At 38.6% G+C, this 18,327-nt stretch overlaps 1 protein-coding gene across 1 annotated transcript in view; it reads right to left on the bottom strand.

Annotated features, from left to right (window-relative positions):
• The window catches only part of LOC117334618, a 73,511-nt gene that overhangs the window by 8,138 nt on the left and 47,046 nt on the right, over window positions 1-18,327 (bottom strand). The window contains exon 3 of the mRNA XM_033894323.1: window positions 3,951-4,065. Within this exon, the coding sequence (XP_033750214.1) occupies window positions 3,951-4,065 (115 nt within the window). The remainder of the gene's footprint in view (window positions 1-3,950; window positions 4,066-18,327) is intronic.

Genomic DNA, 18,327 nt, shown 5'->3' with positions numbered 1-18,327 from the left:
TTAGACAAGGTTGTATGGAAACAAAGGACAATGCTACACCAGTTATATATACATTGTATATATATCAGATATTGAACATACCAAAAATCTCTAGAATCAATCTAAATGATTTCAAGTTAGTTAGATATGGAGGGTTTGGCCGTCAGGGACACAGCTAGATCTCGACGTAACATATTGATTGGCTATATGTTCTCTTGTGTAACCGTGTAGCATGTCAATTCCAGTATCGTAAGGAAGGAAATAACATCACATTCAACAAATTGAGCTCAATACCGAAGAATTCAATTTTATAAATAAATACTCCCTCATACAAAGCACTCTTTCACCTAGAGCAGGATACAGAGCTAGAAAAGCATGTTCACATTATTACATTATGAGTAGCTGTATTTTCCACGCCAACGCTTTTTATCCAAATTTGGACATTTGCAGGCCTAAATGTAGTCCTTTTGTACTCAACCTCAGAAGAATGAGGAAGTTAAAGCTATGCGTGATGTATATATACTATGTTCTTTTTGAAAGAAAGGTTAATTTGATTCCACAAAATAATTATCGGTACGTGACGTCTCGAGCAGAGAGCTGCATGACCATACTTACACATTGGAGTCCAATACACAAGGAAAACATTTATCGATAGAAGTTCACAGGGCGAGCCATTTAACTGTCTAGTAGTCATACCATACGGAATCATGGCATTGAACGACGTACAATTCCCATTATGGGGAAACACAACTTACCAACTTTAAGTCGTTAAGGAGGTCCTCAAAGGACCAGTTACCATATACAAGTATATTTAAACGTAACCAATCTAGCAGATTATACAAAAGTGTCAGATCTGTCAGCAAAATCTATTTGAATATATTATTTGCTGCTGTAAAACTTCCCCGGAGAGAAGCACTTCCTGTCTGGAGAATAAGGTCCATTTTGAGTGTATTTTTCAAAAGCGAGAGACAGTAGTATAATCACGCCAGTCTAATGGCCCCAGCAGACGTCATTAGTTAACTAGTCATGGCGGTAAACCATCGCAGTTAATATCCACACATGGTAAAAAAAAAGATTGCGTTTGAGAGCTTTGAACTAAGGCGGAAAATCTAGGAATTAGTCTGGATATTTCAGTGACAATCAATGCGTCAGTGACGTAAGTTTAATATATCATACTTAAATGAATTCTATCATACAGACACTAATATACAACAATACTCAAACAAAGGCACATCCATCACCGTCGACAAAAATAGGATATTCTTTTTACTAAACAAATACAAAATCATCCATCACCGTTACCAATTACCACTACAAACAGGGCACCATATCATCAGATACCACTACAAACAGGGCACCATATCACCAGATACCACTACAAACAGGGCACTTTGTCACCAGATACCACTACTAACAGGGCACCATGTCACCAGATACCACTACAAACAGGGCACTTTGTCACCAGATACCACTACTAACAGGGCACCATGTCACCATATACCACTACAAACAGGGCACTTTGTCACCTGATACCACTACTAACAGGGCACCATGTCACCAGATACCACTACAAACAGGGCACTTTGTCACCAGATACCACTACTAACAGGGCACCATGTCACCAGATACCACTACTAACAGGGCATCATGTCACCAGATACCACCACTAACAGGGCACCATGTCACCATATACCACTACTAACAGGGCACTTTGTCACCAGATACCACTACTAACAGGGCACCATGTCACCAGATACCACTACTAACAGGGCACCATGTCACCAGATACCACTACTAACAGGGCACTTTGTCACCAGATACCACTACTAACAGGGCACTTTGTCACCAGATGCCACTACAAACAGGGCACCATGTCACCAGATACCACTACTAACAGGGCGCTTTGTCACCAGATACCACTACACACAGGGCGCTTTGTCACCAGATACCACTACACACAGGGCACTTTGTCACCAGATACCACTACAAAGAAGGCACCATGTCACCAGATACCACTACAAAGAGGGCACTATGTCACCAGATACCACTACTAACAGGGCACTACGTCACCAGATACCACTACTAACAGGGCACTTTGTCACCAGATGCCACTACAAACAGGGCACCATGTCACCAGATACCACTACTACAGTTTAACAGGGCACTTTGTCACCAGGTACCACTACTAACAGGGCACTTTGTCACCAGATACCACTACTAACAGGGCACTTTGTCACCAGATACCACTACTAACAGGGCACCATGTCACCAGATACCACTACTAACAGGGCACTTTGTCACCAGATACCACTACTAACAGGGCACTTTGTCACCAGATGCCACTACAAACAGGGCACCATGTCACCAGATACCACTACTAACAGGGCGCTTTGTCACCAGATACCACTACACACAGGGCGCTTTGTCACCAGATACCACTACACACAGGGCACTTTGTCACCAGATACCACTACTAACAGGGCACCATGTCACCAGATACCACTACTAACAGGGCACCATGTCACCTGATACCACTACTAACAGGGCACTTTGTCACCAGATACCACTACAAACAGGGCACTATGTCACCAGATACCACTACTAACAGGGTACCATGTCACCAGATACCACTACTAACAGGGCACCATGTCACCAGATACCACTACTAACAGGGCACTTTGTCACCAGATACCACTACTAACAGGGCACTTTGTCACCAGATACCACTACTAACAGGGCACTTAGCACAAGCGTTAGTAGAAATATTACCTCCACTGGCCATCAATTGTATATATCTGAAATAGTAGTGGAATCTAATGTTAATAAATACTAAATAAATGAGTAAATATGTCATGTGTATACTTAATTATGTTACTGGAGACATGATACACACACATATATATATAAAAATATATATATATTATTTTTATCGACATTTTGTAACAAAAAAACAATGATGTGTCTGTCAACACGATGGACTGGGACAAACATGTTCCATCGAAACCTAAGGGTTTCAAAAACATTACGAAACATAAACCTACATGCTTTTATTCTGAATGAAGTACACATTTTAAATCACATTATATGTGATAGATATCCCGTATACCTTCAGGTTTACGTGCAAATATGTACCCTAGACATACGGGATTGTCTCCTTCTGGCCTAATCTATTTAGCACTAGATGGCGCTGTCTGCTATTCCAAAAGCAATCACACCTACACAGCAATCTATGGTTGTAGTTAGGACATAATACGTCATAAAAATGACGATTTTCATTTGAACTTATACCGCCTTACTGAGACTAGCATGACTGACGTACTTATAGCCAAAAAAATGAAAAGATAGATTTCTAGCGATGATATATTTAATTCAATAAAGTTTAGAGAATAACATTAACATATCAAACACATTGTACAGCTAACACCAATCTAAAGCATATAACAGATTTATGTTAAAATCAAACCGAAATCAGCCGTACATACACATAGGTGCGGTAAAACTGCACAATATGCATCAAAACATATTTGACATAATCTTATATAAGCTTCAGAATCTTGGTCCAACAAGCGTTTGTTTCGGCGGAAGGGACACGTGTGTGATGCAATGGAACCCAGACGTCCTTGGTAACAGAGATGTTAATTAAGTAAATGTGGCCTTTACATATGGAGAACGATCAAAGCAGAGAAAACATCCAGAACACACCAAAATATCTTTGCATTTGAACCTCATGTAGGAGTATTGATTTGGCAAAACCTCCTGTTGAATATTCCGGTCAATGTACAATCTCGGTCTGTGCATGCGACTGCCTTCCCACAGCAGGGGCTGCCAATGAAGTCTCGTTTGTTGTTTTATAATAACAATGGCTACGAATAAAAGAAGAAACAGGTCATCTCGACGGGACGCCCTAAATATATTTTGTTGACGCCAGTCACCACAAGATAACACATTATAGAGGTATAGCAGTGACTTACGGAATGCCGAGGCTGTGTGATGGTGGAAAACCCGTAGCAGAAGTAATAGAGGACAGCAGCGATGAGCACTATGACCCCCAGAGCACAGCCTGCTGGTCCGATGACAGTGTACATGCTGAAACAGACAGATACATAACTAACTATGACGCCAATGAAATAAATTCTACTACAGGGCACTTCAGTCCAGGAGTGAGGAACATCGATGATAACGGACAAAAAAAAGGGTATTTGGAAAGAAAACTTGGGATCTGACATTGTCCATAGTATTTGTGAATTTGTGATTGGTTTAAAAAGTTACATAAATTTATTATTCTGTATAAAATAAGGCAGTGCTGTCTTGCCACAGGAAAATAGGCTTGCAAGGTCAAGGAGAGATAACTATGTATTGTACATCAATATACAATTATACTATGCTGATGAGGGCGATCTATGATTGCGACATCCCAACCAAGAACACAATATCGACCGAAATTACGTTGTTGTCTGCTGCGATAAAAGCATGATTCGACTGAAATAAACATGTCATAATTGGTTTATTATTATATCCTGAAATAAAATTATCACTGAGTGTTTAAATAACATACACAATAATTAAAGAAACGGCCGATCGACAGATATCCAGTCAAACCATGACATAGTTAATAAGAAGGTGCCACGTCGGTTTTGTTCAAAATGACCATCAAGGTAATAGGATCATTACATTGTTAGAAAAGCTTATGTGTGTACCTAGCAAAATGCATATTGCAAAAGTTGTCACAAATCGCAGGTTTTTAAGAAATAAACTGTCTAATTTCCTCCCCGCTTTGGCGCCACGTTTAACTAGCTACATCACGCTAATGAGGATATTTATTTTGGCTCCCAAGAAAGGTGGAAGTCTCACATCGCGACCTTTTCTTGTTCTGTTGCTTAATACACTTAAAAGTACTTTAACGATTCATTACTGGTTAATGGTAAAGGTCTGGGAGACACGGTAACACTAGGAATTTGCCAGAGTCCATATTTTCAATAAAAAAACAACACTATTAACAAACCAATACAGCCTATCGAATATCCGATCTCATTTATCTCCCATACCCATCTGTAGAGCATAAACACCATTTGTCTGGTCACTACAAGTCTAATAAATATCTGAAGATGATCCCAATATTCTTTATCTGGCGCTCCCATGTCAGAGTTAAGTACATCCTGATTGATGGTCATTACACATTAGCATGCGTGCTTTGTTTACATCCACGTGCATTTTACACAGATCAGATGTACCAGTACAAAGGGCGATGTAAAGTGGCTAATGGGTATTGAATACATGTATACAGCAATAACACGCACCATAGGAACATCTTGGCGTATATTGCATGCATACCAAGGATAAGGTCTGACCAATACCATGTTGCTAATGGATGGATAACATTGATATGAGATATCTAGAAGCAACATGTCACGTTTCTGTCGTGGTCAATAGAGAAGGACGTGCCCCACAGGGAACTGGAGTAAAAGACCGATCTGCGTAATAAACGGTCACGTGTCTGCATTCCTTTGTGCTCAGCCTTAAGGGACTGCACCATGACTCCACGTCACAGATACCAGTCTCGGAAAATTACAAGTTCTATATCTTGCAAAGTGATTTGTCAAGCATTACAAAATTGATGTGACGTCCTAGCGAATTAACACAAAATAATGATTAATAAGCAGTTTTATTGGTGTTATCCTAACAAGTATATCATCTACATCTCTTGTCGTTAGCGCACGTGTTATGTATACATAGTTATCATTCTTTCTCATATATTCTACCACTTGGTTTACCAGTCTCCAGCAACACACGGTTCGATGGCTATTAAAGGTTTCAAACTTCAAACTTCCTAAAAGTTACTCAAACGAACTGCCAAAAGTACAATCGTTTTACCAGGATGTGTATTGATATACGGGTGTATTATACAAATATACAATGGGTGTCTGTGCAATTGTCCAGAATATTTGACACGAGGTACTGGTAATCGACCGATGTTCTATTGCGCGAGGTCGACATATTGATGGACAATGACCTGTAAATGTTGGGCACACTTTTCGTTTGTTTTCAGCAGCGACCGTTTAAAGTATTCTATGATCCGCACCGAAGATTGGGGTCACGGTTCTGTCCAAGATTCCTGAATATTTAGTTTGGTTTGTTTGTTTTTGTTTAACGTCCTATTAACAGCAAGGGTCATTTAAGGACGTGCCAGGTTTTGGAGGTGTAGGAAAGTCGGAGTACCCGGAGAAAAACCACCGGCCTACGGTCAGTACCAGGCAACTGCCCCTCGTAGGTTTCGAACTCGCAACCCAGAGGTGGAGGGCTAGTGTTAAAGTGTCGGGACACCTTAACCACTCGGCCACCGCGGCCCCCTGGATATTTAGTCCTCACCTTGAAGCAAGACTCGAGATAGAAACATTAAAATATGTATATTGTTCCATAAAATATGAATTGCAAAAGTCCTGCCGACTTTTTTACGCTATTTTTTTTCTTGATAACCCTTCTTTCATATTTCAACTAATTTGATTATCTTCCTGTATTCTATTGGCTTGCGAACTTCCATTTCAGCCAATCAGTGTTGATGTTACAAGTGCAGTTTGTTACTAGAGATGATGCCGTCATGCCTTGCAACAACAAATATGGCTCCGACTGAGGCCGTTCTTCAATATCTCGGATCAAAAGCCCTCGTTAGAGCATTCGATACATTATTCAAGACTATTGCAGAGAGAAACACAAAAAAGCAATGCATGTAACAAACTATCCATCATACCGATATCTTTATCAGGTATCACTAAACGAAGGCACGAATAAGCTTACCTGGATCACATCGATTCGCTCACCAGGATATAACAATGGATATATATATTGTATTTCAAAGATTTTGCTATGTTTCCACTATTGGGCCCAGCCCATCACTTAAACAAAATTGATCTCCATTTATTTGTGGAAGCTTTAAACCACCATAAATGGACCAAATCCATGCATTCCAATAGAAGAAGGGTTATGGAGAATTTGCTACATTTTCCCTATTGGTCCTGACCCTCAGGTCCCTAGAGGGAGCCTGATCCGCCGTTTATACGAAATGGATTTCCCTTTATCAAGGGATGCTCCACACCACACGTGGTTGAAATCCGCTCAGTAGTTCATGACAAGTAGTGTAAAGATGACGGACGAAGGATGACGTGTCACGGCATAAGATCTCCGGTACTTCGGCCCGATGAGCTAAACCCATCGTTGCAATGAAACATCTGATCACCTGGAAATTTCTGGTTCTACAATTTTGTACGTTTGTCATTTTCGACGCTGGACCTAATTTTCTCGGGCTTCTAACAAAATGTGTATAATGTTAAAGCGTTTTATTGTGTCATGAATTGGCTAATAGGTAACAAAGGGGTTATCATGTTCTCGAATTCGTCAAGGTGACAGACGGCTTAATGATTTTTCGCAGAGCCTTCGGTGAAGGATGGTATTAAATTTTGTTATATATAACACAGGGTTCAGAATGATATCAAATTTTTGATTCCGTGATATAACAATTTTTAAATACGCAATACGAATGATGTAATACATATCATAAAATGATATTCAAATGCATAAAAAGGCATGAAATCACGTGTTCGAACACTTCCTATCATCTTTCATGTTTATTGTATAATATCAGGAATTAAATATGAACTGACAGCTATGGTAAGAGTGATTAAATACGCAGTATGGCATACCCAGGTAAACCGTATTATAAGATGTATTGTACTACGTCTTTCACGACTGGTGTTGAATTCTGTAATTTAAATTTTATGATGCCACTGCGTGTTCATTACAAAACATGCCAGTGCTAATTCATTTCAAATCAATTTTAGACTCGCATAAACACATATTAAATTAATGATGAAATCCATCTGTTTCTATATTTGATTTGAAAACAGAAATCTCGTTGCAATCCATTAATTGGTATTAGAGAATTGATAGACATTTATTGTCGCACGTAAAACCACTAATTACCAGCACGGTCTCACACTGTCGTTCTAACGTGGTATGGAACTGTCGGAAATAACTGTTTCCAACAACTTTAATTACTAACAGGTAATTAAATCCAGAAGGATCCAGTGATACGGTCTTTATGCTACCCTTGGACCAATCACATATCACTAACTTTTCACACAGACAGACAAGGTGCAATTGCAGGCATGTAATTTTCGGAGATATTTATCTGTCGGCTTTCATTAAATTGCCCTTGCTTTAGAAGTCCCTCGAATATGATATGATTGTAGATTCCTTATCCCAAAGACTCGTTAGCAGAAAAGTCAGGGTCACAGAAATCAAAACTGTCGATTCCATGACTTATTGACTCGTTACCAGAAAAGTCAAGGTCACAGAATTCAAAGCTGGAGATTTCCTATCTTATTGACTCGTTACCAGAAAAGTCAAGGTCACAGAATTCAAAGCTGGAGATTCCCTATCTCATTGACTCGTTACCAGAAAAGTCAAGGTCACAGAGCTCAAAACTGTCGATTCCATGTCTAATTGTCTTGTTACCCGAAAAGTCAAGGTCATAGAATTCAAAACTGGAGTTTCACTGTCTTATTGACTCGTTACCAAAACAGTCAAGGTCATAGAACTCAAGATATCAACCAAAAAATGCTGCAGTCACTTGTAATTTAAGTAATTGACAGAAAGTGTTAGTTTTGTAACAAACTCTTGGAAAATATCACGTTTTTATATCTTTTTCTCCTAGTGTATTTAGCATTATCATCGCTTTAATAACAAAATGATATTTAGGTTTAAAACTTATAAAGATGAGATAGGGATCTCAACCCCATATACTTGAGGCTTAAAAAAGCCCGGATGAGGAATCTCTCTCTTTCTCTCTCTGTCTGTCTGTCTGTCTGTCTGTCTGTCTGTCTGTCTGTCTGTCTGTCTGTCTGTCTCTCTCTCTCTCTCTCTCTCTCTCTGTCTGTCTGTCTCTCTCTCTCTCTCTCTCTGTCTCTGTCTCTGTGTGTCTGTCTCCCCCCCCCCCCCCCCTCTCTCTCTGTATCTCAGGTATTCAAGTATTCCTGATGATAAATAAAAATATGGCTAATAGCCTTCACCTCTTAAAGTCAAAATTGCATTATTTTCGTGCAACCAATTAAGTCTGAGCTATCAAATCATTGTTTCACTTTTTTATCTGATATATATCTCGTGAAAAGAGTACTCCAAACATATTGCTGATATTTGTTTTGGCGAACAAATTGATGTATAAGTGTGTGAGATTTTGCACCAAGTGACACGATATATAGAACATGGCAGTCGGATGGAACCAGACAGAAAAAAATCTTTCACGGAACATTAGGTTGGTCCTCCTCGTCTGATGGGCGAGACAGGATAATCTATACCTTTTCATGATTATGTACAATCATAGACAAGGATACTTAGACATATTGGTGATATAAAATGTCCTATAGACCGGTGGCTACAGACGGTGTACAAGACATTTCACAATTGCTATAATTTCCGTCACCAGCAGCACTGTAGTGTGTGTGTGTGTTTGTGTGTGATGATGTCATTACGTGTACATCCTGTTCCGAGTTCCCAGCATCGACACGTGTGTGTGATGTCATTACGTGTATACAGAGTTCCAAACACCAACACGTGTGTGTGATGATGGCATTACGTGTATACAGAGTTCCCATCACCAACACGTGTGTAATGATGTCATAACGTGTATACAGAGTTCCAAACACCAACACGTGTGTGTGATGTCATTACGTGTATACAGAGTTCCCATCACCAACACGCGTGTGTGATGTCATTACGTGTATACAGGGTTCCCATCACCAACACGTGTGTGTGATGTCATTACGTGTATACAGAGTTCCCATCACCAACACGCGTGTGTGATGTCATTACGTGTATACAGAGTTCCCATCACCGACACGTGTAAGATGATGTCATTACGTGTATACAGGGTTCCCATCACCAACAAGTGTGTGTGATGTCATTACGTGTATACAGAGTTCCCATCACCAACACGTGTGTGTGATGTCATTACGTGTATACAGAGTTCCCATCAGCAACACGTGTGTAATGATGTCATTACGTGTATACAGAGTTCCCATCACCAACACATGTGTGATGTCATTACGTGTATACAGAGTTCCCATCACCAACACGTGTGTGTGATGTCATTACGTGTATACAGAGTTCCCATCACCAACACGTGTGTGTGATGTCATTACATGTATACAGAGTTCCCATCACCAACACGTGTGTGATGATGTCATTACGTGTATACAGAGTTCCCATCACCAACACGTGTGTATGATGTCATTACGTGTATACAGAGTTCCCATCACCAACACGTGTGTGTGATGTCATTACGTGTATACAGGGTTCCCATCATCGACACGTGTGTGTGATGTCATTACGTGTATACAGAGTTCCCATCACCAACACGTGTGTGTGATGTCATTACGTGTATACAGAGTTCCTATCACCAACACGTGTGTGTAATGTCATTACGTGTATACAGGGTTCCCATCACCAACACGTGTGTATGATGTCATTACGTGTATACAGAGTTCCCATCACCAACACGTGTGTGTGATGTCATTACGTGTATACAGAGTTCCCATCACCAACACGTGTGTGATGATGTCATTACGTGTATACAGAGTTCCCATCACCAACACGTGTGTATGATGTCATTACGTGTATATCCTGTTCCCATCACCAACACGTGTGTGTGATGTCATTACGTGTATACAGGGTTCCCATCATCGACACGTGTGTGTGATGTCATTACGTGTATACAGAGTTCCCATCACCAACACGTGTGTGTGATGTCATTACGTGTATACAGAGTTCCTATCACCAACACGTGTGTGTAATGTCATTACGTGTATACAGGGTTCCCATCACCAACACGTGTGTGTGATGTCATTACGTGTATACAGAGTTCCCATCACCATCACGTGTGTGTGATGTCATTACGTGTATACAGAGTTCCCATCACCAACACGTGTGTGATGTCATTACGTGTATACAGGGTTCCCATCACCAACACGTGTGTGTGATGTCATTACGTGTATACAGAGTTCCCATCACCAACACGTGTGTGTGATGTCATTACGTGTAACAGAGTTCCAAACACCAACACGTGTGCGTGATGTCATTACGTGTATACAGAGTTCCCATCACCAACACGTGTGTGTGATGTCATTACGTGTATACAGGGTTCCCATCACCAACAAGTGTGTGTGATGTCATTACGTGTATACAGAGTTCCAAACACCAACACGTGTGTAATGATGTCATTACGTGTATACAGAGTTCCCATCACCAACACGTGTGTGTGATGTCATTACGTGTATACAGAGTTCCCATCACCAACACGTGTGTGTGATGTCATTACGTGTATACAGAGTTCCAAACACCAACACGTATGTGTGATGTCATTACGTGTACAGAGTTCCCATCACCAACACGTGTGTGTGATGTCATTACGTGTATACAGAGTTCCCATCACCAACACGTGTGTGTGATGTCATTACGTGTATACAGAGTTCCAAACACCAACACGTATGTGTGATGTCATTACGTGTATACAGAGTTCCCATCACCAACACGTGTGTGATGTCATTACGTGTATACAGAGTTCCCATCACCAACACGTGTGTGTGTGATGTCATTACGTGTATACAGAGTTCCAAACACCAACACGTGTGTAATGATGTCATTACGTGTATACAGAGTTCCCATCACCAACACGTGTGTGTGATGTCATTACGTGTATACAGAGTTCCCATCACCAACACGTGTGTAATGATGTCATAACGTGTATACAGAGTTCCAAACACCAACACGTGTGTGTGATGTCATTACGTGTATACAGAGTTCCCATCACCAACACGCGTGTGTGATGTCATTACGTGTATACAGGGTTCCCATCACCAACACGTGTGTGTGATGTCATTACGTGTATACAGAGTTCCCATCACCAACACGCGTGTGTGATGTCATTACGTGTATACAGAGTTCCCATCACCGACACGTGTAAGATGATGTCATTACGTGTATACAGGGTTCCCATCACCAACAAGTGTGTGTGATGTCATTACGTGTATACAGAGTTCCCATCACCAACACGTGTGTGTGATGTCATTACGTGTATACAGAGTTCCCATCAGCAACACGTGTGTAATGATGTCATTACGTGTATACAGAGTTCCCATCACCAACACATGTGTGATGTCATTACGTGTATACAGAGTTCCCATCACCAACACGTGTGTGTGATGTCATTACGTGTATACAGAGTTCCCATCACCAACACGTGTGTGTGATGTCATTACATGTATACAGAGTTCCCATCACCAACACGTGTGTGATGATGTCATTACGTGTATACAGAGTTCCCATCACCAACACGTGTGTATGATGTCATTACGTGTATACAGAGTTCCCATCACCAACACGTGTGTGTGATGTCATTACGTGTATACAGGGTTCCCATCATCGACACGTGTGTGTGATGTCATTACGTGTATACAGAGTTCCCATCACCAACACGTGTGTGTGATGTCATTACGTGTATACAGAGTTCCTATCACCAACACGTGTGTGTAATGTCATTACGTGTATACAGGGTTCCCATCACCAACACGTGTGTGTGATGTCATTACGTGTATACAGGGTTCCCATCACCAACACGTGTGTATGATGTCATTACGTGTATACAGAGTTCCCATCACCAACACGTGTGTGTGATGTCATTACGTGTATACAGAGTTCCCATCACCAACACGTGTGTGATGATGTCATTACGTGTATACAGAGTTCCCATCACCAACACGTGTGTATGATGTCATTACGTGTATATCCTGTTCCCATCACCAACACGTGTGTGTGATGTCATTACGTGTATACAGGGTTCCCATCATCGACACGTGTGTGTGATGTCATTACGTGTATACAGAGTTCCCATCACCAACACGTGTGTGTGATGTCATTACGTGTATACAGAGTTCCCATCACCAACACGTGTGTGTAATGTCATTACGTGTATACAGGGTTCCCATCACCAACACGTGTGTGTGATGTCATTACGTGTATACAGAGTTCCCATCACCATCACGTGTGTGTGATGTCATTACGTGTATACAGAGTTCCCATCACCAACACGTGTGTGATGTCATTACGTGTATACAGGGTTCCCATCACCAACACGTGTGTGTGATGTCATTACGTGTATACAGAGTTCCCATCACCAACACGTGTGTGTGATGTCATTACGTGTAACAGAGTTCCAAACACCAACACGTGTGCGTGATGTCATTACGTGTATACAGAGTTCCCATCACCAACACGTGTGTGTGATGTCATTACGTGTATACAGGGTTCCCATCACCAACAAGTGTGTGTGATGTCATTACGTGTATACAGAGTTCCAAACACCAACACGTGTGTAATGATGTCATTACGTGTATACAGAGTTCCCATCACCAACACGTGTGTGTGATGTCATTACGTGTATACAGAGTTCCCATCACCAACACGTGTGTGTGATGTCATTACGTGTATACAGAGTTCCAAACACCAACACGTATGTGTGATGTCATTACGTGTACAGAGTTCCCATCACCAACACGTGTGTGTGATGTCATTACGTGTATACAGAGTTCCCATCACCAACACGTGTGTGTGATGTCATTACGTGTATACAGAGTTCCAAACACCAACACGTATGTGTGATGTCATTACGTGTATACAGAGTTCCCATCACCAACACGTGTGTGATGTCATTACGTGTATACAGAGTTCCCATCACCAACACGTGTGTGTGTGATGTCATTACGTGTATACAGAGTTCCAAACACCAACACGTGTGTAATGATGTCATTACGTGTATACAGAGTTCCCATCACCAACACGTGTGTGTGATGTCATTACGTGTATACAGAGTTCCCATCACCAACACGTGTGTGTGATGTCATTACGTGTATACAGAGTTCCCATCACCGACACGTATGTGTGATGTCATTACGTGTATACAAAGTTCCCATCACCAACACGTGTGTGTGATGTCATTACGTGTATACAGAGTTCCCATCACCAACACGTGTGTGTGATGTCATTACGTGTATTCAGGGTTCCCATCACCAACACGTGTGTGTGATGTCATTACGTGTATACAGAGTTCCCATCACCAACACGTGTGTGTGATGTCATTACGTGTATACAGAGTTCCAAACACCAACACGTATGTGTGATGTCATTACGTGTATACAGAGTTCCCATCACCAACACGTGTGTGTGATGTCTTTCCGTGTTTACAATGCCATTTAATTGCGAAAAGGAAAGCGATGGTACAAATGTTTCTAGATAAAAATACGATTCATTAAACACCTAATGGGATCTATGACGCAACGGAAGTAAAAAGCCTGATAAAGATATGTCCTTGATAAGAACAGCGTGTCCTTATCAAACGCGCCAGTCGTCCTTACCAATTGATAACATTCTTTGTCATTTAAGGTTGAAATATAAGGTAGACATTTTGACACAGATAACAATTTTATGACCAGTTCCGCTGGTGATATGAACAAAATAAATGAATAAATGAAATGAATTAAAGTATTAATGTATAAAACACAATGAAATAGATTGGATTTAGTTCCAATTGACTCACATTTTCGTGTACATCAAAGTTAACATTTAACAGTAATGAATGCAATTAGTTTGAACACATTTGGTCACTGCCCGTTACAAGTTTCAGTTGATAAGTTTTAGTTGATGGGTTTTATTTTACTAGTTTGAGTTTCTGGTATTAATTACAGGTTTAAGTTTACAGGTTTTAGTTTACAGGTGTTAGTTTAGTTTAAAGGTTTACGTTTACTTGTTTTGTTTAAAGGTTTACATTTATTTGTTTAGTTTAAATTTTTAGTTTACTTGTTTAGTTTTAAGTTTTAATTGACTTGTTTAGCTTAAAGGTTTTAGTTACTTGTTCAGTTTAAAGGTTTTAGTTACTTGTTTATTTTAAAGGTTTTAGTTACTTGTTTATTTTAAAGGTTTTAGTTACTTGTTTAGTTTAAAGGTTTTAGTTACTTGTTCAGTTTAAAAGTTTAAATTTACTTGTTTAGTTTAAAAGTTTTAGTTTACTTGTTTAGTTTAAAGGTTTTAGTTACTTGTTTAGTTTAAAGGTTTTAGTTACTTGTTTATTTCAAAGGTTTTAGTTACTTGTTTAGTTTAAAGGTTTTAGTTACTTGTTAAGTTTAAAGGTTTTAGTTACTTGTTTATTTCAAAGGTTTTAGTTACTTGTTTATTTTAAAGGTTTTAGTTACTTGTTTATTTCAAAGGTTTTAGTTACTTGTTTATTTTAAAGGTTTTAGTTACTTGTTAAGTTTAAAGGTTTTAGTTACTTGTTTCTTTCAAAGGTTTTAGTTACTTGTTAAGTTTGAAGGTTTTAGTTTACTTGTTTCTTTTTCAAGGTTTTTAGTTTTACTTGTCTATTTTTAAGGTTTAGTTACTTGTTTCATTTTTAAGGTTTTAAGTTTACTTGTTTAAGTTTTAAGGTTTTAGTTACTTGTTTCATTTTAAGGTTTTAGTGTACTTGTTAAGTTTGAGGTTTTAGTTACTTGTTTATTTTGAAGTTTTAGTTTACTTGTTAAGTTTGAAGAGTTTAGTTTACTGCCTTTATTTTTAAGGTTTTAGTTTACTTGTTTAAGTTTGAAGGTTTTAGTTTCCTGTAAGTTTTAAGGTTTTAGTACTTGTTAGTTTGAAGGTTTTAGTTTACTTGTTAAGTTTGACGGTGTTAGTTTATGTTTTATTTTGAAGGTTTAGTTTACTTGTTTAGTTTAAAGGTTTTAGTTTACTTGTTTATTTTAAAGGTTTAGTTACTTGTTATTTTAAAGGTTTTAGTTTACTTGTTAAGTTTGAAGGTTTTAGTTTACTTGTTTATTTTAAAGGTTTTAGTTACTTGTTTAGTTTAAAGGTTTTAGTTACTTGTTAAGTTTGAAGGTTTTAGTTACTTGTTTAGTTTGAAGGTTTTAGTTTACTTGTTTAGTTTAAAGGTTTTAGTTTACTTGTTTATTTTTAAGGTTTTAGTTTACTTGTTTATTTTTAAGGTTTTAGTTCACTTGTTTATTTTTAAGGTTTTAGTTACTTGTTGAGTTTGAAGGTTTTAGTTTACTTGTTGAGTTTAAAGGTTTTAGTTACTTGTTGAGTTTGAAGGTTTTAGTTACTTGTTGAGTTTAAAGGTTTTAGTTACTTGTTAAGTTTGAAGGTTTTAGTTTACTTGTTAAGTTTAAAGGTTTTAGTTACTTGTTTATTTTAAAGGTTTTAGTTACTTGTTTAGTTTAAAGGTTTTAGTTACTTGTTAAGTTTGAAGGTTTTAGTTACTTGTTAAGTTTGAAGGTTTTAGTTACTTGTTGAGTTTGAAGGTTTTAGTTTACTTGTTGAGTTTAAAGGTTTTAGTTACTTGTTAAGTTTGAAGGTTTTAGTTACTTGTTAAGTTTGAAGGTTTTAGTTACTTGTTAAGTTTGAAGGTTTTAGTTACTTGTTCAGTTTAAAGGTTTTAGTTACTTGTTAAGTTTAAAGGTTTTAGTTACTTGTTTAGTTTGAAGGTTTTAGTTACTTGTTAAGTTTAAAGGTTTTAGTTACTTGTTAAGTTTGAAGGTTTTAGTTTATTTGTTTTAATTTGGTTTTAATTTACTGTAGAATCTAATGAGGTGACAGGTATTAAACTGAAAATTCTGTGCCAGTATTTTATTCGCCACGAGAACAAAATTCTGTTATCACTGAATTATACATGTTTCTACCAGGCACATTTCGGTCTTTTGAGCACTTAGTGATTAAAATGCCAAGAAAACAATGACAAATAATGTTTTGCATTCGTACGTCACATGTATGAACAGTGATTGCTATACGAGGTGTACATTACGGAAGATTGAGGGCCCATTTCTACTTAATGGGATGTAATGGAAGACGATATCATAATATATTATATAGAGTTACCATGGTGATAGTCAAAATGTTCCGGGAGAATGTTGTCATGGCGATAATTAAAGTGTAGCGGGGAGAGTTTCCTGCAATTCGGCTTTATTATCTCTGAAAAACATGCAGTGGCTATTGAGTAAAAGCTCGTGTTTACAACTTTTGAAAAGTATCTAGTAAAAAGAATGCCCGTACCCCTCGTTGGGTAACCTCTATTTATGTATAACTGGCTAAAAAGCCGCTGCATGCATTTTCAACAGATAACCACGAGTTTATGCGACCTGCTTCTACTACAATAAAAAAAAACTATTCCGAGGAGGAATTGACCTGTTTTGTGTTAATATGTTTTCCCCACAATATCAAATGGGGCGTAAGGATATGACCTGAATTGAAATGCTGCTAATTAATATGCAACACTGTCAATTTCAGAAACATGTGGAAATATAACAATTTATTACACATGAAACAAAAGAAAAGTTTCGAACTACTTTTTGGTGTTATCATTTTCGCGACCCAGTGAATCGGCCTTCAAGTTTCAAACACATTAAACCACGTGATTAAAAAGATAGTCCCGGTCAAAGGTTACTGAGTAAACCAACCAAAAGACATAAATGTGGTTCATACAAGTCCTGGGAGTTATAAATAACACTCATCTATTGTGGTAGAAATTACATTACATATATTCCAATGTATGATGTTCCAGTGTCTATATGGCGATTTTTACCAAATATAGATAACAAATGCTACACAGTCAATAACAAACCATGACAGATATAAGGAGAAAAAGAAATACTGAGATACGACATTTTTATGAGAATATTACACACATGATGAAAGTATGATCAACAATAAAAGCTGCAGACATAGTCATTTTGTTTTTTGTTTTTCCATCATGAAAAAAAACGTACGCTTATATATATATACATAAAAAGATTACAAGGTTCCTTTTAACGACGAAGGCTTACATGTTTCATGTTTTCGTCTTCGAAACATGAAAAAAAAACTTTTGTCATTTCTGTGTATTAGGGATTATTTGATCAAAGATCCCGTATCGACGCATGGGAACCCTGATGCCATACAGTCTGAATGGGGAAACTCTGAAACAGTAACACTTACAGATAGATGCTGTGCATTTTCTATCTAGCGTCTGTGTAAAATATATATATTCCAGGGCTAACAAGATCTCCGAGGCCTGATATTACATTATCTTTCATATCCAATCCAATTATTCAATTTAAAATGTTGTCTCTCTCGCCACTATGCCTACCGGGCTGTAGCTGGGAATTGATACCAATCGTCGGCCAGTCACTACAGAGCCTACAAGTGTGTGAGTGTTGATTCCGCTAGGAAATCCATGTCGACACCTACACAAGCCAACATCTCAGTCAGGTTTCAGTTAATATTAGC

Source organism: Pecten maximus, chromosome 1 (genome assembly GCF_902652985.1).
Source record: "Pecten maximus chromosome 1, xPecMax1.1, whole genome shotgun sequence".
NCBI lineage: Eukaryota > Metazoa > Mollusca > Bivalvia > Pectinida > Pectinidae > Pecten > Pecten maximus.
This window is presented reverse-complemented; position numbering and strand designations above follow the sequence as displayed.